The 23337-nt window shown below is 50.1% G+C and overlaps 3 protein-coding genes across 4 annotated transcripts; 1 reads left to right on the top strand and 2 right to left on the bottom strand.

Moving 5' to 3' along the window:
* Positions 1–63: 63 nt before the first annotated feature.
* DHX33 (DEAH-box helicase 33) lies at positions 64–11192 on the bottom strand. Its single transcript, XM_051635757.1, has 12 exons — positions 10927–11192; positions 9932–10092; positions 9200–9427; positions 8332–8502; positions 7283–7468; positions 6405–6516; positions 5879–6038; positions 5384–5472; positions 4704–4831; positions 4070–4273; positions 3246–3332; positions 64–2370 (listed from the first exon to the last, which is right to left on the bottom strand). The coding sequence occupies exons 1-12, from the start codon at positions 11114–11116 to the stop codon at positions 2062–2064; spliced, it is 2025 nt and encodes a 674-aa protein (XP_051491717.1). The 5' UTR covers positions 11117–11192; the 3' UTR covers positions 64–2061.
* A 1895-nt stretch (positions 11193–13087) lies between these two features.
* DERL2 (derlin 2) lies at positions 13088–19129 on the bottom strand. The gene is made up of 7 exons (XM_051635785.1): positions 19024–19129; positions 18363–18428; positions 18020–18093; positions 17459–17552; positions 16142–16337; positions 15511–15601; positions 13088–14026 (listed from the first exon to the last, which is right to left on the bottom strand). Exons 1-7 carry the CDS (start codon positions 19114–19116, stop codon positions 13921–13923), a joined length of 720 nt encoding a protein of 239 aa, XP_051491745.1. The 5' UTR covers positions 19117–19129; the 3' UTR covers positions 13088–13920.
* Positions 19130–19322: 193 nt separating this feature from the next.
* MIS12 (MIS12 kinetochore complex component) lies at positions 19323–22325 on the top strand. Of its 2 annotated transcripts, none has more exons than XM_051635789.1 (2): positions 19323–20242; positions 20722–22325. In XM_051635789.1, the coding sequence occupies exon 1, from the start codon at positions 19594–19596 to the stop codon at positions 20236–20238; it is 645 nt and encodes a 214-aa protein (XP_051491749.1). In that variant the 5' UTR covers positions 19323–19593; the 3' UTR covers positions 20239–20242; positions 20722–22325. The 2 variants fall into 2 exon arrangements, with proteins under 2 accessions (XP_051491749.1, XP_051491750.1); XM_051635790.1 differs by having other exon boundaries at positions 19323–19406; positions 19447–20911.
* The last annotated feature ends 1012 nt before the right edge of the window (positions 22326–23337 follow it).

A 23337-nucleotide genomic window follows, 5' to 3' on the forward strand; every position in this document is an offset into this window, starting at 1 on the left:
AATGTCCTGTGATCATTTCTTCTGTCCTCACAGCTTTCATGTCTCACAAAACCATGCCCAGGATTTGGATTTTTGCCATTGCTTCTTTATTTTAGGGAAAAAAAAATAATACAAATTAGTTCTAAATAAAGGCCCGTCCCCTCCCTTAAACAGACTGTTAAATCAGACTGCCCAAACAAGTTGTGTTTATACTCAATTTTCCCCCCTACAGATGTGCATTCTTTAAAACAAAGAGACCTACACAGTGCTTTGATAATTCCCTGCAATTCATGTGAATGAGATCAGCTGAAGGAGCTGCACACTTTTGAAATACCAACCCAAAATTCACTTGCTTATACATACAGTGGCAAGTTTTGCCTGTGCCCCACTGACCTTTCTTTCTTATTCTCAAGCCACCAAAACCCAGTATTGCAAAGAGGCACAACAAAGGGATGTGTGTCTGTTTCCATTGCCCCCCTGCAGAGAATCCATATCACCCTTCCCAGAAGAGGCTGAGAAACCAGACCATTCCAGGTACACCAGGTACCTACTCACACTCTTCGGAAGCCAGCAATTTGCATTGAAATTCCAGTTAAAAAAATGAATAAATGAATTTAAAAAAAAAAGGACAAAAGAGCTTTTTTTTTAGAAGCTGCTATTTGAAAGATGCAAGGACTAAACACCACAGTCCCACCAGTCCAGGTAAACTAACCCCACTACATGAACCATGGCCCTGCAGGTGCAGGGCAACTTCCCCTCTCACACTTTCAGACACTTCACCTGCTTTTTATTCAAATCATCCAAAAATCTGTATAAATGACTGCACTACATCAACAGACTCTGTTGAAACTGGGGTTACCTCTCCCAGAGAGGTTATTTTAGAAGTACTTAAACTATCATTTTAAACCAACCTACATTCTTCCCATCACCACCTCACAGTGATAATGTAATAAATCCACTTTCCTTCACATCACAGAATAAGTTTTCCCTTTGGAAAGCACTAGTTTCTTAATTCCAGTATTTGAGATGATTAGGTTTGGTATTGCCACTTTTCTCCAACAGGAAGAGATAGGTAGATGCCAAGGAATATGGAAGGAAAAGAGATAATTATGGTAGATCCGTGGCTCTTGGCAAGGTCAAGCTCCAAATTCCTAATGGAAAACCAGAGCACAACTGAGAGAGGGCTGGGGGAGGCAGAAGGGGGAAGAAGCACTGCAAACATTTGATGAATCAAGGACCTCTGAATGAAGTTCAGTCCCTAAACCACATTCTCATTGTGCTGAGTCTTCTTCAAGCATGGTAGATGATGTCCCAACTCCAAAGCTAGAAGTGCACGGACAAGAGTCTGAAAAGCCAGAAGTATCTGCTGAGGAACCTGTCCCACCAGCAAATGGGTGAATGAAGAAAACACCAAACACACATACAGCTGGACAGACTCTGCAGGAAAACACTGCCAGCCACTGGGGCTTGGACACAGGCAGTGAAGACCTTGTCCCAGCAGGCATCCTCATTCCTGGCCTTCAGATGGTCTCAAATAAGATGGTGAATACAACATGCAGACAGAAAGGTGTTTGGTGAGGTAAGAGACAGTAGCACCTCCTTCTAGAAATAGTAAAAAAAGGCATTTTTTCCTTTGTATGTAGACATTGAAACCTTTTTTTTCCCCTCCCTTTTTCCCAACGAAACCTGTTGAGGATACAAGCACAATCATCAAAATTATCGAGTCTGCTCAGAAGAGCTCTTAGGATTTCATTTCCTCATATACAAGACCAGTAAACTTCACTAAGTGTTAAAAACTGGAATCTGAAACCAGCTCCCCTTCCCTTCCAGTACAGATTTACCAAACACACAGAGCACATACAACATTCCCCTTTTACATGTTAACTGTTAAAAAGGGGTGATTGTTCCAAGCCACGGAGACGCGCGAGTTCTGCCTCTCACAGAGAAGCTGTTTTTTCCTCTAAGGTTTTTACCTGACTTGCAAGTTCTACTGCTCCCGTAGACTCATCACAAGACAAAAAAAAAAACCTAAAAGTCTTTTAGGGTGAGCCTAAAAAACCTTGTTGGTCCCAGACCCTTGGGTCAGTTCTTGGCTGTCCGGAGCTTCCTGCGGAAATAGTCGGGTGCTGCCTCGTACAGCCAGTCGGCATCCACCACGCACAGGTCCCTCATGTAGCACTTGTTGGTGTGCAGCAGCCCGTTGTACACCAGGCAGGCTGGCTTGCAGTGGAAGAGCACAGAGGAAGGATGGATGGCCACTGGTTGGTGGGAATCCACCGTGCTGTAGGTGCCATCTGGCTGCAGCTCGGCGGCGTTCATGAAGAGGCTGTGAGCCAGGCAGCGGCGCAGGTTCCCCGTGTCGGAGCGGGAGGACTCGATGGGCATCGATAGCTGCTCAGCAAGGAGAGACACATAAGTCAGCAAGAGTATGTGCAGCCTCCTGGGGGGACACTGCCCTGTCTCAGTGGGCTTCTAGCACCAGGGATATTGTGTCAGAAATCCTGTGGGTGTGGGAAATATAAATAGTGTGGCTAGAACTTATAGCAGCTTTCCAGTGACTGAAGGGGCTACGGGAAAGCTGGGGAGGGGCCTGGGACAAGGGCAGGGAGGGAGAGGACAAGGGGGATGGATTAAAACTGGCAGAGGGGAGATTGAGGTGAGACATGAGGAGGAAATTCCTCAGTGTGAGGGTGGTGAGAGCCTGGCCCAGGTTGCCCAGGGAAGCTGTGGCTGCCCCATCCCTGGCAGTGTTGAAGGGCAGGTTGGATGGGGCTTGGAGCAGCCTGGGCTGGTGGGAGGTGTCCCTGCCCATGCAGGGGGGTTGGATATAGATGATCTTTAAGGTCCCTTCCAACCCAAACCATCCTGTGATTCTATGAATTCAGCTTGGGTGGATATTAGGCTAATCCTAAGAGCAAACAAAATCTGAGCTGCAGAACGGATTGAGATTCTCCTTCCAGGAGTGAGTTTCAGGCTAAGGAACATTTGCAGGTGGACAGGAGTGGCTGCCATGTCACATCCAAACTGCAAGGAACTCAGCAGCAGCTCCCAACCAATTCTTGTCCTGTGACTGGCAGAAGCAGTGCTGCTGTGAAAGCTGCTGGGAAATTCACTGCCTGCCTGCAGAACCCAGCCATTTTTCATGGGGACTGAAAACAAAACCACATTTTCTCCCTCCTGGGAATTGCTGCACAGCAAAATCAGTTTGGGGACAAACAGAAAAACACAAACAGGCATAAGAGAAATACAGTATGACAACAAGTTACCTTCACACAAATGTCCCTGAGCTGAGCTCTGACATCTGACACAAGCAACATGTTCCTGCTGTTCACAAAGTTCTCTCTGCACCATTCCTGCAGCAGGGACACCAGGAGTTAGAAGGGATCCTTTCCTCACCCCAAAAGCCAGACAGTCTTTGGATACCATGAAAAGCAGAATCTTCCAAACACACAATCTTTCTCAGAGAAAAGGTGCTAACCCACTTCCTTGCCCTACTTCTACCCCTGAGTAGGAATGTCTGTCTTCATTCCCTCCCACAGTGCCCAGAAAAGGCATGTTGTTGTTTTCTTCCCACCTGGAATCACTTTACAAGGTCACCCAGGGCTGCACAAAAGCAGTTGCTCTCCCACAGGTGGTGAAAACAAATCACAAGAATGACAGATGCTGCAAGGAATGGGGTACATGAGCCCACAGAGCTACAAATCAAACTGAGGAGTTTACAGGGTGGGGTAAATCAAAACCTGTCTGTAAATATGCTCAGTGTTTTTGCAATGTTTCTTGCCAAAATGCACATTCTAGGGTGTTTATCAGCAAATCTCAACACTCTCCCCCTCCCTCCTGTTTCCAGCTGGAACCACGGAAGGAAGAGACATGGCTCCAATTCCAGAACTGGCCTCATGAAACTTTCCCTACAGTTTTCTGGGGGATCCTTCAGCTTTTTCCAAGTACCCAGTTGTACAGGATGAGTCTCTCTTCTCATTGCTCTGGAAGGATGCATGTTGCACCCACCGCCAGGGATGCAGAGGTCACTCTGCTGTGTGCCAAAAAAACCTCCTCACCATCACCAGCCCAGACAGTGCTGGTGTCCTACCTTGTTGCCATTGACGTTTCTGAAGGCCCTGTAAATATTCAGCAGGGTTAGATGATCCCCCTCACTGGAGATGAATTTCTTCCTGACAGATTGCACTTCCTCCCTCCGGGCAGGAGGGTTGTAGAGGACACTGTCCACCGACAGCAGCGACACGATGGTCAGGACCTCTTCTGTGCAGTGGAACTTGGGGGACACCAGGATGGTCTGTAAATCACAGAACAAAACTGAGTTTTGTTCGACCAGACGGGCAGATTTTTCTGGTCACTGGAAGCCCAGGAACTTTACCAAGCATTGTGCAGGACAATTCCATAAACATTTGGGCCTAGAGACAACTGCAAATCCTCTTATGGGCCAGAAACTGCAAGGAAATGAGCCTTGTTTCAGCTTCAGAGGTGCCAGAGGAAAGAAATATACCTTTTAAAACAACTCCCTGACTTACACAACAAATGCCAAGCAAACCAGCACAGCTGCTGGGAACCAAGCTGTGCTTCATTAGTGCACTGCAGATACACCAGCACAGCTGCAGTCACCCCAAATTCCTGACTTTGTGTTTAAGGAGTTTGAAAGAGAAATCCCAGTGGGACTGGGAAGAGCAGGTAAGATTAAAATGAGCTAATTGTTCTGTAGTTTTTACTTTAGAGAACTTTGGTTCCAGTGGAAAGGCTGCCATCTTCCTGCCCAGGGGAGTCAGGACAAGCTGATCTTCCTTGTGTTCCACAGCTCCCAGCAGGTCCAGCTGCTCAATTGCTGCTTGAATAGCATCTGTCAAAACAAGAAGGTTCAGGCTGTGAGGCCTCCTGGCTGGCACTGGAGGGATGTGGGATCCCCACCACCTCTTTCTTATGGCCAGAGGGACAAGTACATTCAGTTTAGAGAAATTAATGCCCCAAGCTGTGGTTTATCCCCCTCTATCCAGTAGAACAATCACTTTTTCCAATATAAGTAGCAAAACCAGAGGCAAAACTAAAGCTGCCATCCCTATAGCTTTGAGCAGAAGCCATGTGAGATTCTCTGTGGCTTTCCTTGGCAGTTAAGGCCCACCTTCATGTTCTTTCTGACTCAAAACTGCTCCCTGCTGTGTTTGGAAGCTGGACTCCCCAGCTGCTTCCATGAGGCTGAGCACAAGCAATGAGTAGTGAATGAACCTGAGACTTCTGGCCACCAGGAGAAGACGCAGTAGAGAGAGACAGCTCCCCTTTCAGAGCCCTGACTTTCCATACTCCATCTTCTCTGGCTAGCCTGAAGACATAATTTTTCAGCAATTCCTCAGTGACTCATTTGTCATTTTTTCCCCCATTTTTTGTAAGCACTTACCAGGAGATGGTTTGGACATGAAGTCAAAGGTGAGCACATTGGGAATTCTCAGGGCCAGGAGCTGAAGCATCACACTGGCCAGGTTACACCTGCATAGGCAGAAAAAACAACTAAGACTTTTTTGTGGTGGTGGTGGTGGGTTTTTTTCCCTCTTTTTTTCTTTTATTTGCCTATAAGCTGAGGTAGAATCCCTGGATCTGTGGTGTAATTTGACAGAGACTAGTCCAATGCTGGCTGGTGAAGCCTTACTTAACCATGAAGGGTTAAGAGGTGAGTCTAAGATTTGGAGGAGAGTCAAGAGAACTATTGCCCATGAGTGTTTGGAGCCCAAATGTCCATCCTGAGCTAATGCTTCCTAGATCTTCTGTTTAGTCTCCAGAGTTCATTTTAATTTGAAGTCGGCTGGTCAGACCCTAGATCCAGTTTTGCTGGTCAGCTCCACCTGGAGCAGAGGTGTGGTGAGCAGTGTGAGTGTATCAGGGGTGCTTTTCTCACCTCTGTATCTCAGGTATGGTCATTTTGTCAAACTTCTCAAACTCCTCCTCGGTGTAGAGCCGGTAGCAGATCCCACTGTCCTCTCTCCCTGCTCTCCCTGTCCTTTGCCAGGCCTGGGCCTTGGACACCCTCTGCACTGCCAACACTTCCAGGCCCATTTCTGTGCACAGAGAAAACACCACTTGAGTCAACATCTGCCTAACAAACAGCTCTGAAAAACAAAAACTGAGGAAGATTAACAATCAAAAAAATCCCAAGGTATCCCACCCAAACGCTGCTCAGACTGTGTTCAGTCCTCTCCAGCCAAGGTCTTTCTTGTGCCCTGTGTCCACAAAGAGAAGATCCACTTGATAAGATTTTTATTTGCTGGTACTAAAAAAAAAAACCCAACCCCAAACCCCACACCTAAAACCTAGGACATGAATTGAGAGGGTGTTTCAAAGGAGCTCTCAGTGGGGCCCATTTGCTTCAGCTAACTGCTGCCCAACCAAAACCCATCTCTGCATCACTCCTCAGGACTCCTCACCAGGGCTGTACTTCTTTGCTTTGACCATGCCCGTGTCCACCACGTATTTGATCCCTGCAATGGTGATGGAGGTCTCTGCAATGTTGGTGGAGAGGATCACTTTGCGACAGCCCTGGAAGGAAGAACAAACTAAAGGAAGTCACAAGCCACCCCAGATGAGCTGCAGTGAGGAAATGCTGCTGCTCTTGGCCAGCACGGGCCAAGCCTACATATCATTGCAGCATGTTGTGGCCACACATCACACTCACTAGGCCAGGTCTTGTAAATTGAGTTGTGGTTGCTCCATCCCTGGATGTCTTCAAGGCCAGGTTGGATGGGGCCCTGAGCAACCTGGGCTGGTGGGAGGTGTCTCTGCCCATGCAGGGGGGTTGGATCTAAATAATCTTTAAGATCCCTTCCAACCCAAACCATTCCATGATTCTATGATATTCTCTAGTTCCTCATCAGTTTCTAAAAGCTGTGCTTACACTTCTTGCAACAAAACACACCAGCCAGGACAGCTGTAATCAATGTGTCTTTAAATCATTTTGGTTTCTTTTCTGGCACAAGATGCTGAACTCTAGAAGTTTGTAGCTTTCTCAGTATTTGGCTCATTAACTGCTGTAGCTTTTTTTGTGATAATGACATAATATTCCTATGAAATGGGGTAAATTTGAATTCCTTCTGCCCTCCTAATCCTTCCTCCTTTTCACACCCAGATGACTTATTGTGTGCATCTGTTAATCCCATCCCATCTTACATCACACTGGAACCATTCAGCTCAAAGTCAGAGGAGACTCCTACCATCAGTACAGACCATTTTAACCCCTTAAACTCCACATTTCTTCCAAACACTCATGGAAGCAAACTCATTCTGTTTGCCCCCCACACTGCCTCACCTTGGGGGCAGCCTGAAAGACACGGAGCTGTTGGCAATAGGGCAGAGAAGCATAAAGAGGCATCACTGTCATCTGTGGGCAACCATCAGGGAGGTGCTTGGCAATGTCTCGACAGGTTTTGGTCATTGCTTCAATTTCTTCCTGGCCAGTCAGAAACACCAGGATGTCCTGAGAAGAGGGTGCTTCCTGGAGCCAGGGGAAAAAGCAAGTGAGGAGTTTAAGATGGATTGGACAGGGAGGGAGAATCAGATTGTAATGAGGTTTGTCCTGGCAGCTAGTCAGCAAAGCAGGTAAGGAAGAAAGAAAAGACACACATGGGGTGGAAGGTTTGCAACAGCCTGAAATTCCCAATGGATTCACCAGAAGTGAAGGGTAAAGTGCATTTTGCAGGACTGAGCCTTAACAGGATGGAGGAATCATTTAAATTCCCATGTCTATTGCATAATTAACTGTCCAGCAAATGAGAGAGCCAGCAACACCCAGGTACAAGCCACAGAAAACTCAGGTGAGCAGAACACTTGGGTGCTAGGAATGAGTTGACACCAGAGAGCTTTGCTTGGCAGGCTCACTTCAACCTGATGTACAAGTCCCAAAATCCCAACAGCAGCAGCATCTTAAAAGCATTAAATTCAGGGCAGTAAACAACTTAATGAAATCATTTAGCCACCTGGCATTTTTGCATTCAAACATTTAATCACAAAATGCCCATGAGCTGTTATTTTAGTAGATGTCTACTTGCTCTGTGGTTACACTGTGACAGTAATGGGAATAATCTTCATGCTACTGTCAGCTTCTGCCTGGATATCCCACCACAAGCCAAGGGTTGACCACTTCCAGTCCTCTTGTCCACTTTTGGAATAAGACCAGCATTTGTCAGCCCCTCCTTTGAGCCAATCCCTGTCACAACCCAGCACCAGGCTCCCCAGGTATCCACTGTTCCTGGAGGATGCAGTGGAGCACCTCAGGGACATCTCTGAATTTGCAGCAGCAAGCTCAAGCCATGTCTTGTGCCACAGCAACCTATGAGCAACCTGAGGAGATCACCATACCTGGTGGATTTGGAAGACTGACACCAGTGCTGCTTGGAGGTAATCACTCTGAGGCTGCTTGGTGTAAAAGATCTGGATGGGATGTTGTCGGCCTTCCAAGTAGAGAACAGGAGCTCCATTGAAGTACTGGGAGAACTGGTCAACATCCATGGTAGCTGACATGATGATCACCTTCAAGGTGAGCAAAAGATGGGTTAGCACTGCAGTTTAGACTCTTCCCTGCCAGAACTTGCCAACAGTCAGCTTCCCAAGACTGAGAGATACGCTCAGAACAGCAAAAAAGCACAAGAGTTTGGGACAGAACAGGGTGATCTTTCCTGGCTAAAGCCATCAGCTTTAGAATTCTCTTCCAAAATGTAACAGCACAGATCTCAGTGCCCACAAAGTCAGGCTGCACCACGATCTGCTGGGTGACACAGTGCCAGCCCCCTGCCAGCCCACTGCATGCCTCCCCCATCCAAACCAGCCTGGTCTCAGACACCTCGTGCTCACGTCAGTTCTTCTGCACCTGACAGGTGTGCAGGCTCCTTCCCCAGGGTGAGCACATCCCACAGCTGTCACATCAGAGCTCCTGCACCCAGGGTGCTCTCAGCAACAGCACCAAAACCTCCCCCAACATGGCACCTGGTCTCTAGCTAACACACCCAGGGGGCTCTGATGAAAACAGGCAACGGGGAGGTGACCAAATCCCTTGCTCAGATGTGTCACACTAGGCTCACACATCACAACTTTTATGCAGATTGAAAGGGACCTTTTAGGAACAGGAAAACAGTCCAGGCTGAAATTTCAAACACCCGGGAAAACCCCAGGAGATCCTCACAGCACTCAGGGTCCAAGCCCCCACCCCTACCATCCCAGCTGCACGTACTTTCAGTGGCAGTTTGCCCAGCTCCTTTCGTTTCTTTTGTGCAGCTTTCACCACCCCAAAGAGCACATCAGTGTGGATTGTCCTCTCGTGGGCCTCGTCCAGGATGACAACGCTGTACTTGCGCAGCAGAGGGTCCCCCAGGGCCTCCCTAAGCAACATCCCATCTGTGGAAAACTTGATCCTGGTCTCCTCGGAGGTGAGATCATCAAAACGCACGCTGTAGCCAACCTAGGGAAGCGACCAGCACAGAATGTCCCAGCACAAAGTCACCTACACCTCTCACTGCCATGGAGGAAGGGCTACAAAGCCCTCTGGCCAAGGCATCAGACAACGAGAACTCCAGAGAGAACAAAAGGTCTGTGAGCCTTTAGTCTTGCCAATCTAATAAGGCACCCAAAGGATGCTCTCAGCTCTTGTGTTCCAGCTGGATTTTTTCCCCAACTAGAAGCTCATCACAAAGGCTCCAGGCTTCCCCTCCTCCCTCCCCTGCTGGGAGAGCACACTCCCCCAAGACTTCATGCCAGGGAAGTCTTTCTCCCCCACCCCTCTCTCACAGCTCTGCACAGATGCAGCACTTTGCCCTCCTGGACACTGACTTTTGATTCAGGGAGCAACAGAAGAGTGCACAACACTTCAAGCATCTTACTAAATGAGGATTACCTGTTACCCCGAGGCTCTTTTTGTCCTGCCACAGTCCCACCAGTACTAAACCAGCTTTGTCAAGCAACCTACCAGTTTGCCCAGCTCTGTCCTCTTCTCATCTGAGACCCTGGTAGCCAAGGATATGGCTGCTACTCTGCGAGGCTGGGTCACAGCAATGATGCCTTGTCTGCCAATTCCTGCTTCATAGAGGTACTGAGGGATCTGAGTGGTCTTCCCTGAGCCCGTTTCTCCTGAGGAACATCAAGGAGACAGAGTTATTTTTCCTCTCTTAGAACACCTTTAAATGAAAGGCACCAATTAACATTTTTTTTTATATTCACTTTTAACCATTTAATGGTTAACCATTAAACTTTTAACCATATTTCAGGACGGGGAGGCAGCAGATAGGACAAAGTTGGACATCTGAGCATGAGAGGCCACAAAGATCCTCTGAGGGCTGGAGCAGCTGTTCTGTGAGGACAGGCTGGGAGGGCTGGGGTCGTTCAGCCTGGAGAAGCACAGGTTCCTTGCCCAGTCAAAACTCAAGAACAAAAATATCCCTAATTCACCACATTTGACCTCATCAGTGTTTATAAATATGTTCAGGGTGAGTGTCAGGAGGGCAGACCAGGCTTTGTTCAGTGATGTCCAGTGATAGGACAAGGGGCAGTGGGTGCAAACTGGAGCACAGGAGGTTCCATGTGAATATGAGGAAGAACTTCTTTCCTGTGAGGGTGACAGAGCCCTGGGACAGGCTGCCTAGAGAGGCTGTGGAGTCTCCTTCTCTGGAGACATTCAAACCCACCTGGACACGTTCCTGTGTGCTGTGCTCTGGGTGCCCCTGCTCTGGCAGGGGGGTTGGACTGGATGATCTTTCCAGCTCCCTCCCAACCCCCGGGATCCCGCGTTTAGACCCAAACCGCCTCCCTGCAGCTCCTCCCGGGCCGCTCCCGGCAGGACAAGCCCGAACCCCCCGCTCCTCCCGCCGCCCACCGACCCCCCCCCCCCACCTTCCCCGGGGAGCCCCTCTCCCCTCAGCGCTGAGGAAGAACCCGCTGCCTCCCCCCGGAGCCCCCCGCACCCACCGATGAGCACGGCGCTGTCCAGGCCGCGGAGCTGGCTGAGCAGCGGCCCCCGCGCCGGGAAGATGGGCAGGGCCCGGCGCTGCGGGGCGGCGGGCGGCGGCGGGCGGCGGGGCGGGGGGCCGGGCAGCGGGGCCGGGCCGGGGGCTGCCAGCCCCGCCTGCTGCCGCTGCGCCGGGGAACCCGCCGGCATCGCCCCGGGGCTGCGGCTCGAGGGACGGGCGGGCCCGGGAGTCACGGGAGGGCCTGAGGGTCACGGAAGATGGAGGCCTGGGAGTCACGGGAAGGCCTGCGGATCACGGGAGATGTAGGCCCGGGAGTCACAGGCCCGGGAGTCACGGGAGGGCCTGGGAATCACGGGAGGGGCAGGCCCAGGAGTCACAGGCCCGGTAATCACGGGAGATGTAGGCCTGGGAGTCACGGGAAGATCTGAGAATCACGGGAAATGTAGGCCCGGGAGTCACAGGCCTGAGAGTCACGGGAGATGTAGGCCCGGGAATCACGGGAGATGTAGGCCTGGGAGTCACGGGAGATGTAGGCCTGGGAGTCACGGGCCCGGGAGTCAAGGGAGATGGAGGCCTGAGAGTCACGGGAGGGGCAGCCCCGGGAATCACGGGCCCGGGAGTCACGGGAAGGCCTGAGAGTCATGGGAGATGGAGGCCCGGGAGTTACAGGCCCGGCAGCCCCGGGAGATGCAGGCCCGGGAGATGCAGGCCCGGGACATGCAGGCCCGGGAGATGCAGGCCCCGCAGCCCCGGGACATGCAGGCCCGGGAGATGCAGCCCCGGGAGATGCAGGCCCGGCAGCCCCGGGACTTGCAGGCCCGGGAGATGCAGGCCCCGCAGCGCCGGGACTTGCAGGCCCGCAGCATCGCTAGCCCCACGGCCAGAGGCCTCCGTGCGCCGCTGGGGACACCGGGACGGCGGCAAAAGCCTCCCCGCCTGCAGGGAAACCCAGCGAGTGCGGAGCTCGGCACGGAAGGGCAGAAGGTGCCTCAGGGAGGCAAGTTCCGAGACCCGCGTCAGCACGAGGAGTCCCAGGGGACGCTGCCTCGCCCCCCGGGCGGCCGTGGGACCGGCTGCCCCACGGTGGGTGCCGGGGCAGGAGGGCCGGGTGAGGCCGTGAGGCTGCCGGCCGGCCTGTCCTGGGCTACAAGGAACACCAGCCGGCCCCTCAGGACGCGGAGCCGAGGGCATCACCTGCTGAAAGCAAGGAGTGCAATCGTGCACAGTCCCTCAGAGCGCCAGGAAAGCAGCTCGGGAGGGATGAGCTGCCTCCTCCCTGCGTGGCCTAGTGACAAGGAAGGGTCACCCCCCTCACCCCTGGGCTTGGGGTTTACAGGCAGCTCCATCCCTGCTCCCTGACATCCCATCAGCAAACTGCCAAGAGGCTCTAAAACACCGAAATAAAAGAGGGCTTTGACCAACTGCCTGTCTCCAAAGCCACCCAGAAGTAACATTTCCCAGAACATTTTTAGCACTCCTACCTAAGAGTTAAAATCTGCTTGGGGAAAAAAAATAATTCCCTCTTAAGCTTCATAAGCTTTAACAGATAAATTGCAGATACAAATGGACTCACCAATTTTGTTTATCAGAATCTCATATGCTGCTTGTGGACAAAGCACTAACTACCCCATGAGAGCCCAACACATTCATCTCCGAGACCACAAACAAGTTAAAAATCCAGTCAGTTCAGGAACAGCAAAATCTGGGATGATCTCGTGTCCCTCAAGGATGAGTCTGCCTGCCCAGACTGATGAGGAAGATGCAGTTTCAACAACATCTGCTTTTATCTATTAGGATATAATCAATCAAGAGCCACCAGGACAGCCCACAGCATCTTCAGAGATTGAAGACAACAATCTGAACCATGCTCTGGTGTGGCTCCTTGTCTAGATACTGATTAATCAACATAATTAACACAACTGACAAGCTGAATGTCACTGACCTGTGCTGGACAGGTCATAACAAACTTCATACATAACATTCCCATAACCAACTTAACACACAGACCAGGAATTTAAAATCTTGAAGAGCCAACCCTGTTTCTTTAGCAGTCCTGGTGGGAAAAGCTTGTGTGTTAACACCATCTTTTCCAAGGCTTGTTTTTTTTTTCCAACTGCTTTTTCACCAGCTGCCTCGAGACTACAAAGTTATACAAAGGATTAACAATAAAAGGATCCACAAGACATTTTATTCAACTCCTCAGCTGAGATCTTTGAGCTGTTCTGACTCCAGGTGGGTTTTCCTCCCTAGTGCTCATTAAATGGCTGCTGGAAGTGGGCACGTGTGGGGGTGGGTTTTGTACAAGTACCTATTTGAACACACCAGTCAGATCCAAACCTGCTCATCTGCACACACAGGTTTTTTTTGGGGGAAAAAAACCCATCAAAATGTAGTCTCAGCCTGCAAAGACATTCACACAGAGGCACATTCCAGAAACCCAGTCTGCATTATGCTGCACTTCTTACAGTTCAAACAAGACTGGAGACAGGAACATCTCAGATTAAAAAAATCCTTTCACCATTGAAATAGGGACTTAAGACTTTCCACCATCTTGTAGCTGTTTGATCCAAGAATAAAAAATGAGTTAAAACCCAAAAAGTTGGGGTTTTGCCCTGTAAAGTTTCCCATATAGTTTCCTGTATCAAATAACTTGAAAAAAAAAAAGCTTTAGAAATCACTTTTAAACAAGTATTCATGGCCCTGTTAACCCAAGTTGACAGGAAATGGTTTCCAGTTTTATGGTTTTTGGCTCCACTGGATTAGTATTTTTCATCACCAGCACAATCAGTTCCCAGCTTGGGAAAGACACTGGTAACCTGGAAGTGTCTTGGATTAGATGGCCATTTCATAAAGTGCTTGTATTCAAAATGATAGAGCCATCCAAAAATAAAAAGTGTCCTTTCTGCCATGGGGAATGAGAGAGTCCCCAGTTGTGGAACTTTATTCAGGTCAGTCTCTCCCAGTGGTTGCTGGATTTAGGCACAGACACTCATTAGCCTCCAAGGCGTTGACCTTCTCCCCAGGCAAACCCTCCTGGTCTTTCTTCTGGCAAGGGATTGTAATTTGGATCCTCATCTGGTGTGTCAAATATTGCTTTCCTGGAAAACAGATCATAGGTTTTATTATTTTAATTTTTTTTCCCCCCCTTCAGAATTCATGTGTTACAAGAAGAGCAAGACAGGCTCAAATCCTGCACCTGCATCTGCCCAGAAATGGGAAGACAGGCTGAGGGAGTTGGGGTGTTCAGCCTGGAGAAGAGAAGGCTCCAGGGAGACCTTAGAGCACCTTCCAGAGCCTGGAGGGGCTCCAGGAAAGCTGGGGAGGGGCTTGGGACAAGGGCAGGGAGGGAGAGGACAAGGGGGGATGGATGAAAACTGGAAGAGGGCGATTTAGGTTGGACATGAGGAGGAAATTCCTGAGTGTGAGGGTGGTGAGACCCTGGCCCAGGTTGCCCAGGGAAGCTGTGGCTGCCCCATCCCTGGCAGTGTTGAAGGGCAGGTTGGATGGGGCTTGGAGCAGCCTGGGCTGGTGGGAGGTGTCCCTGCCCATGCAGGGGGGTTGGAACTGGGTGATCTTTGAGGTCCCTTCCAACCCAAACCATCCTTCCAAGCCACGTGCTTTCCAATCAGGAGCCACCTGGAGGAAAGTCTAGAATTATGTGCCTAAATCAACTGAGACTGACAAGGTTCAGCTGAAAGTCAAGATCCCACCCCCAGGGTAAGGCAGGATTTCACACAGTTGGGGTGCTCTCCCAGGACAGCGTAAGAGAGCAAAACATGAGTGCGATATTGAAAAGCTCTTCAGACTTTGAGACAGGGACAAAGAGTCAAAAAGACACCCCAATCTGACAGGATATAAAAGAACTGACAGGCAGACTTTGCATCCACACTGCAGTCTCCATTTGGAACATCAGAGGCTTGGGTTCCCAGCTGATTACAAAAACCATGCTTAACCTTGTAGGTTATTTTGCCATTCTCAGAACTAGTTTTAGAGGTTCTCTCTCTGTCATTGCTTTATCCAGAAACAAAAATGCAGTAGATTCTTTGAAACAAACAAAAATACCACAAGCTGCATGCAAATAAAAGAGTCTTACAAGTAAAGTGTGTCTGACAAGACAGTTGTTAGAAGAGCTAAAGGGATTACTTCTCCTCACTGTGACAGGCCAGCTCAGTGCTATGAACACTCAAGTCTTCTGCCAAAGTTGTGCAAGGAGGATGATTTACAGATGAAAAATAGATTAGAGATATTATATTAAATGCCTCAGTCACTCTGCACATACACAGCAGGACTCAGACCTGAATCTTTGGTGCCACCAACTCACTTTGCAAAGACTAACAAGTGTCACCAAAGCAAGGAAAGGTCACCACAGCCCTTCAGCTCTCTTCCTGAAGCAGCCAGGTCCCACTTAGACATCTGTGTCAAACTCCTCCCTGGTTTGGCAATGAATGAAAGAGAAGAGCAAGTACAGACACACCACATTCATCTCCAGCTGCCCATTTTACCAGAGGTGACTGAACTATCAACAGTTTTTCCCCACGAGCACTTTTTCTACATTTGTTCCAAATCAGACACCAATACTCACAGGACAGAGGGTGTTCTCAGGAGCCTTCCACCACCAGGCTGGTTAGGAAAGACATCCTCCAAGAAAAAATATATATGCCCAACAGCAATGCCTAGGAAATAAAGTAAAATGGTGATTTTCAAGACTTCTCCTTTATGACTTGCAAATGCTTCACTAGAGTTTTCAGGAAAAAAAACCAAAACCCAAAACAACACACATTGATTCATTCACACAAAATACAAGATGAGATACTGAAACATCAAACCAAATGAAGCACAAAGACATCAGGAGAAAGGCTGAACTTACTCTACAAGACACTGATAGAAGGAAAAGTGCCTGACATTGCTAAAAATACTGATGTTGTGGCCTTATTAGGGTGGATAAAAACACTTATATAAGCTATTTTACTTCAACAGTCTGATGCACACAATCTGATTATGTACCTGGGCTGATCACAAGCAATAAAAAGCCAAAGCATCAGAAGCTCTTTCCACCCTTGTTCCAGCACAAACCAAGCTACAACGTTGAGCAGTCTGAAAAGCCTGGTGTCAATGTCATAGACAAACTAATATCAAATAAAAGGCATTTTTAGCCCTTGGGTTTCTCCCCCATTTGGTGATTCCTGCACACGTTGACTCTTGCAATGGCTCACCCAGGAGATCCACGATGATGGAGTTCCCCAAAAGCAGTGAAAAGCCCATCAATACCCAGGGTAGGAATGGGGCTTGGAAGATGAGGAGCCCAAAGAAGTTCATCCTGACGTAGGGATTCCTGCGGCTCCAGACATAAACCAGCATGATGGTGAAGGCCTGGCCCAGGAACACCAGGTTGACAAACAGGCCAAAGAGCTGGGGGAGGCAGTTAAAGAAGACAGCTCACTAGGTATTTGAGGGGAGGTCAAGCATGAAGGTGACAGGCTGACCTGCAATCCTCCCGTTGTCCATCCAATTCCTATCTCTGCTTTCCCAGGTTCAAGTAAATCAAATGTGCTTGTGCAGCCTGGTCTGGTGGGAGGTGTCCCTGCTATTGGATCTTTAAAATCCCTTCCAACCTAAACCATTCTATGATTCCATGATGCTTCTGCTGATCACATTCAACACCTACTGCAAGATCCAGGGTCCCTTGAAAGCACAATTTAGCATGAAAACACTCAAAGAGCAGCATTTCTCTTAGACAGCCTGAGCATGATTACACACTTGGGAAGTCCCTTCTTATCTGTTAATCTCATTTCCATGATCCTCTCAAGCACTGAAAAGCCTGAAAGATCAGCAGAGTATCAGGAACTGAGGTATTCAGAACTCCTTCAACACACACTGTTACTCCTCATGCTACAAACTAATTGTATTATCATCTAAAAGTTAAGAGAAAGGTAACATTAAGGAAAAGGTAACTTTGTACAAGGGTGTGGGGTGACAGGACCAGGGGTGATGGTTTAAAGATGGAAGAGGGGAGACTGAGGTTGGACATTAGGAGGAAATTCTTCACTGTGAGGGGGGTGAGACCCTGGAACAGGTTGCCCAGGGAAGCTGTGGCTGCCCCATCCCTGGCAGTGTTGAAGGGCAGGTTGGATGGGGCTTGGAGCAGCCTGGGCTGGTGGGAGGTGTCCCTGCCCATGCAGGGGGGTTGGAACTAGATGATCTTTAAGGTCCTTCCAACCCAAACCAGTCTGGGATTCTATGAATTCAGCTTGGGTGGATATTAGGCTAATCCTAAGAGCAAACAAAATCTGAGCTGCAAAACAGATTGAGATTCTCCTTCCAGGAGTGAGTTTCAGGCCAAGGAGCATTTGCAGGTGGACAGGAGTGGCTGCCATGTCACATCCAAACTGCAAGGAACTCAGCAGCAGCTCCCAACCAATTCCTGCCCTTTCAAGGTCCCTTCCAACCCATCCTATGATCACGATTTCAGCAGTCACCTGATGGATCTTGAAGCTTCTCTAAAGCAGTTTGGACTAAAGCAAAAAGGATACAGTCATGAGAAGTCCTCCAAAAAGGAACATAAACACAAAATCTGCCGTCCTGCCCCGGAAGGAGCCCTCCTCGAGCATCCGGCAGTACCGGTACCTGGAGCCACAGGTCAGGAAAATGGGGCTGGAAATGAGTTTAAAGAGAGATCCCAGCAGAAAGTACTTGGATTCTACATCAGCTGAGAGGTAAGGTTTGTATCAGTTTGCTTCCTGGGTTGGCTCTTTCTAGGTTCCTCAGCAGAGAAGGTGGCCCAGGAGGAAAAAGCGAATTGGAATTTTCTCCTGTGGGTCAAAACCAAACCTGAAGGGTCAAGGCTTGTTCAACAGAGTCTTAACACCCCCCCAAAAAAAAAGAAAAACAAGAAGAAAAAAGGGGTAACATTCCTGACAACTCATGAAGGAAATCCTGTTGATGTCCACTCATGGCGCCAGTGAGGGTGGCCTTGCTCAGCTCCTGGGAACTTCATGGTGGAGCAGAACTGAAACCTTTGCCCATGAACCACATCCAGCCACGTGCCTGAACTCTGGAGCTCAGGGGAAGGAAACAAACTTGACAAAGGATACAAAAAGATCATGTTAAATAAAAAATTGAAGCCAACTGGTCCAAAGAATAAGTAGTTTGTGATTAACCGCCAGACCTGGAAAGGAGACAAAGAGAAGGACTTGAAACGTGACAGGTTATGGTTGTTGTCTAAGCAGAAAAGAAACAACACAACTGACAACTCCCTCAGTCAACAACTCTGAGAACTTTGCTGAGAGGCAGTGACCAGCACTCCAGCTTCCTGGCTTTTTTTAAAACAGAACCTCAATCCTCAGAGTCACAGCCACTTTGCAACGCTCCACTCTGAGAAGACGAGCACCTCAACAGGGGCCTTCTCCAACCTCCCACAGGTCAGAAGACACTTACTTGAAAGTGCTTAAATATTAATTCAGGGTTGAAATACAGCTGGAAGGGTGTGATGAGTTCTAATTGCTGAAAAAGAAAAGAACAGTTGGTGGGGTCAGTACACCCAGATAAAGCTACAGGCACCCAGACACGTCGCTCCCTTTCTCTGCACCAAGGAGCCCAGTGAGCTCTCAGCTGCCAGATGGAGCTTTCTAAGAAAAGTGAGACCCAGCAGCTTCTCCAGCCCCCTCACGTTGTTACTGTTACTGGTGCTTTGCTCCTTTCCAGGCCTCAAACCAGGCTGACAGTGGAAGTGCTGCTCTCAGGGGGATCACAGAACCGTTTGGGTTGGAAGGGACCTTAAAGATCATTCAGTTCCAACCCCCCTGCATGGGCAGGGACACCTCCCACCAGCCCAGGCTGCTCCAAGCCCCATCCAACCTGCCCTTCAACACTGCCAGGGACGGGACATTCCCCTGACGGCCCCGGGCCCAGCCCAGCGGCGAGGGGGTGCCCCAAGCCACCCGTTTCGCGGCTCCCAAGGCGCACTCCTCTCCTCACCCACCGACACGGCTCCAACAACCCATCCCGGGCACCCTCCCCGCATCCTCCCGCAACCGGCCGGGGGCCCCGCGGAGCCGCTCCCACCCCCGGGGCCGGGCCCCGCGGCGGCCGGACTCACCACGGCGGCGGTGGTGAGGACGCAGGCCGTGGTGTAGGCCCGCGTCACCGGCGGCACCTGCAGGTACTCCTGCCGGAACGTCTGGTACGCCATCTTACCGCCCCGCGCGCCGCTTCCGCTTCCGCCGCACCCCCCCCTTCCGCCCCGCCCCGCCCCGCTCCCTCATTGGCTGAGCGCCTTGGCCGCCTCCGCTTTGCCCGCCCCCTGAAGGCCGCGGCGCTCGGTGATTGGGCGGCGCCGGCAGCTGGCGGGCGCTGATTGGCTGCCGCCGGCGCGGCCCCGTCCTGAGGGGAGTTCGAAGGAGGCGGGAAGCGGCGGCGGCGGCGGGAGCGGGGCCTGGGGCGGGAGAGGCGGCCGCGGTGCCTCGGGGAGGCGCCAGGGAGGCCGGGGAAGCGCCAGGGAGGCCGGGGAAGCGCCAGGGAGGCCGGGGAAGCGCTGGGAGCTGCCTCCCCTCAGCTCCGGGCTCACCGACCCGCCCTCGGCTGGGCCTGCCCCCCGGGCCTGCCTCACCGGGCCTGCCCCCCGGGCCTGCCCGCCGGGCCTGGGCCTCTCCCGCCGCTCCCCGCCGCCATGGCAGTCGATCCCATGGCCTACGAGGCGCAATTCTTCGGCTTCACCCCCCAGACCTGCATGCTGCGCGTCTACATCGCCTTCCAGGACTACCTCTTCGAAACGATGCTGGTGGTGGAGAGGGTGATCCTGAAGAAGCTGGACGGGTTTCCCGGCTCGAAGATCAGCCCTTTCCAAGTCCGGAAAAGCACAGAGAAGTTTCTTCTCTTCATGAAAGAGCACTTCGACAAGCTCTTCAGTAAAATGGAAGAAGTGCTTTTGCAGCTGGTGTTGAACATCCCGAAGAACGTGCTCCTCCCCGAGGACAAGGCCCACGAGCAGTATCCCTACAGCAAGGAGCAGTTCCAGGCGCTTCAGGATGAGATCCAGCAGCTGCAGCAGCAGTACAGGGCGGAGGCCTCCGCTGGGCAGGCGCTGCGAGCGGAGCTGGAGGAACAGAAGGTGGTTCGGGCTGAGCTGGAGAAGATGCTGCAATGGTTTGATGGGCTGGAGAGTATCTGTAGGGAGCACGGGACTGGCAACTTCAAAGAGAGCTTTGCATTCCTGACGCAGAACTCGAAGAAGCTGCAAGCTGTGCTGAAAGATGTTGAAAAGAAAAGCGAAAAAATAAAGAGGCACGATCAGTCGTTGCAACAGAAAAGCTGAAAAGGTAAGAAAAACAATTTAGACGCCTTGCTTAACGTGATAAGGGCTTATCTTTCCAGAAGTGCCTCCCCACGTCCCTTCCTTCACTAACCCTGCCAGGATCTAGACTAGAAACTGTGGAACTGTGTCAGTTTGCAGCCGCTTAGCACCTCCCGAGGGAGGAAGGGGAGAGAGCTTGGGAAATGGAACTGTGGAACTGCTGACGGAGAAATGATTTTGGGTTGGAATGTACCTTCCTGACCTTGGACTTTGAACATTATGTTGCTTTCTAGCTTATATTGTTTGGGTTTATTTTTGTTGCCCAGTCTTTTTTTCCTACTAAATAGAGAAGTTTGTTTTGTTCATGTTTCGTGAGATTTTCCTGTACAAATGTTGTTAAGACTGACTGATCTGCTGGAGCTCTTTGAAGTCACTTAATTAAGCTTGTTCTCTCTGTACTTGCTTCAAAATTTGCTGCAGTCTGTGCAAGTTTTCCTTTGGCAGGTTTTGAATCTCCTGCCCAGATGTATCAGGAGCTGTGGATCCTAATTCCTCCTTTCCTGGCACAGATGTTGGGAAGACATTAGACTCGTGAATAATTCAGAAGTTACTGCAATTAAAAAAAAAAAAAAAAGAAGTATTAAAAGTAGAAAATAAACCTTGCAGCTCTGAGTTTTGAAGCTTTCCTGCAGAACCAGCTTGGTAAAACCTCTGTCTTTAAACACACGTGGCCTTGGTGTGGCTGGAGAGTTGTGAGGTTTGGTGGCCACTCCTGAAATCCTTTGATTTGTGATGTTGAGCTCTCAGCTTCTGTGGTGGACATGAGTGCATGTGGAGGCTGGAGTTCAGGGGAGGGAAAAATAGGGAATTGGGTAAAAAGGCAGTTGCTTGTTTGGAAAACAACTGGGTGACTTAAAGGTCATCACATCTTCTTGGAGTCTGAAGAGGAAAATGTCACGATTAAGACAGTGTCTGCTGTGGGTCATCTTGCTGAAGAAGTGTCTTCAGTTATACCATTAATGTCAGTCTTGTTGCAGAAACCAGGCATCTTCTAGTCTGTCAGCTGAAGGCAGATATGTAGATAGTGTCTCATTTCATGCTAAATTGTAAAGAAAAGCATTTGAAAAACCTGCCAAGGAACAAAGGTGAGAAGGTGAACCCTGAGAGCCTGTGAGGGGTTTCATGGGAGAAGAGCTGCGAGCAGGAACTGGACAAAGGGGGATGAAACACTGGGCTGCAGCCCATCCCTCTGGGCACAGCCCTGTCTAACAGCTCATAAGGTCATGATTTAGTCCCTGAAGTCCCCAAAACCTTTGGTACTTTGTGTGAGAAAGAAGCATTTCAGCACCCAGCTGGTTCAGGGTCGCAGCACTGTGGGATGGGGTGTGGGCACTGGTGGGTGACAGGGTGACCTGACTTCTCCTGTAGACTGAGAGCTTTTCTGGTGTTTATTTCTGAAAAAAAGGGTTGGGCTTTTTAGTGGATGGATCAACCATTGATATGAACACATGAACCAGGCATTGAGGTTCTCAGGAGGAGATCCCTTACACTGAACTCTCTGTTCAGGCTCCTCTGCAACGGGACATGAAATCCTGGTGGGCTGGTGACAAAAGCATTTAGTTGCAATAAATGACTTATGGAAAAGAGCAGATCATAGAATGGTGAAGGTTGGGAGGGACCTCAAAAGATCATCAGGTTCCAACTTCCCTGCATGGGCAGGGACACCTCCCACCAGCCCAGGCTGCACAAGCCTCTGTCTGTGAAGAAAAACAGGAACTTTGCTGTGACCCCCTCTGGAGATAGTGGCTACCTAAATTCCACTGCTATTTACATCCTGGAACCTAATTTCTACTCTCCATTTTTGTTCATAAAATCAATTTTAAGAACAAAAGCCTTTAACTGCAGAGGCAGTGGGATACACAGGGAAGGTTTTGCCACATATAATCCTGCCCAAAGAGTCATAAAGAGCCTTGCCAGGAGATGCAGCACCTTTCAGTAACATCTGTGGTAGCAGCATAACGAGGATCAATTGTTTTATGAGAGGGAATAATGCTGGGTTTTTAAGATGAAATGCAACATTTTCAATAAAATGGTGAAAAAACTGGTAATTCACCCCTCCTGGTGCAGGACACCCAAAAGACATTGTTGGGGTTGCTGGGCTCCGTCCTGCACCCTTCTGTGAACACCCCTGGCTCCTTGCTCCCCAGAATGACATCCTGTCACCCCTTCTGTGAACACCCCTGCCTCCCTGCTCCCCAGAATGACATCCTGTCACATGTGCTCCTGTCATTCAAGTCACCATAATGAAATATTTTGAAATAAACCATTTCCTGATGCTCTGGAGAACGATGCAGGAGACACCAATACTTTGCAAACACTCCTTGAGCAGCTGCTGCCACCACAGCATCGTTCTGCTTGGAAAAGACCTTGAAGATCAAGAGTCCAACCTTCAGATTGCCCCACTGTGCTCCAAGCTGAATCCCCAACTGCTAGGGGAGTTCCAGGAGCTTGTGCAATCCTCCCATTCGATCTCAGTCACTCACACAGCATGATGTCCTCCAGGATTTTCCTCCAGCCTCACCAGCTCACCCTTCAGCCACAGGTTCTGATGGGACATTCCCAGCCCTGAATCCTGCTCACATGTTTGTGTGTCCCCTGGAGGTTCAGAGGCTGGTGAGCACCTGGACATGGCCTGGCTCCATCCTTGCTGGCTTCTCCAGCCACCCTAGCCCTCATCCCATGTCCCATTGGTGACAGGAGCACAGGCACAGGGCGGGACAGCACCGAGCAGGACCTGGGCCTGCCTTGTCAAGGAAGAGGAGACCCTCTTGGGTTGATCTTAACACTCATTTTCTCTAAATGGTTGCACAGAGCTGGAAGATCCAAAGGCTGAGAACCAGGTACTTAATAAAAACTTCCCCCTGCTGCTGTAAAAGATCCCCAAGAGCTTTTTGCAGGGGGAGAACAGCCCTGGTGTCAGTGCTTGGCCCAACAAACACCCCAGCAGCAGAGCTGAGGTCTGAGGGCAACAAAACCACTGGATTTCTCACCAGGATAAAAAACAGTCTTGGGCCAGAGAGGTGCCCTGAGGCTCCTCAGGGCAGGGCACATCCCAGCAGC

Source organism: Apus apus, chromosome 18 (assembly GCF_020740795.1).
Source record: "Apus apus isolate bApuApu2 chromosome 18, bApuApu2.pri.cur, whole genome shotgun sequence".
Classification (NCBI taxonomy): Eukaryota; Metazoa; Chordata; class Aves; order Apodiformes; family Apodidae; genus Apus; species Apus apus.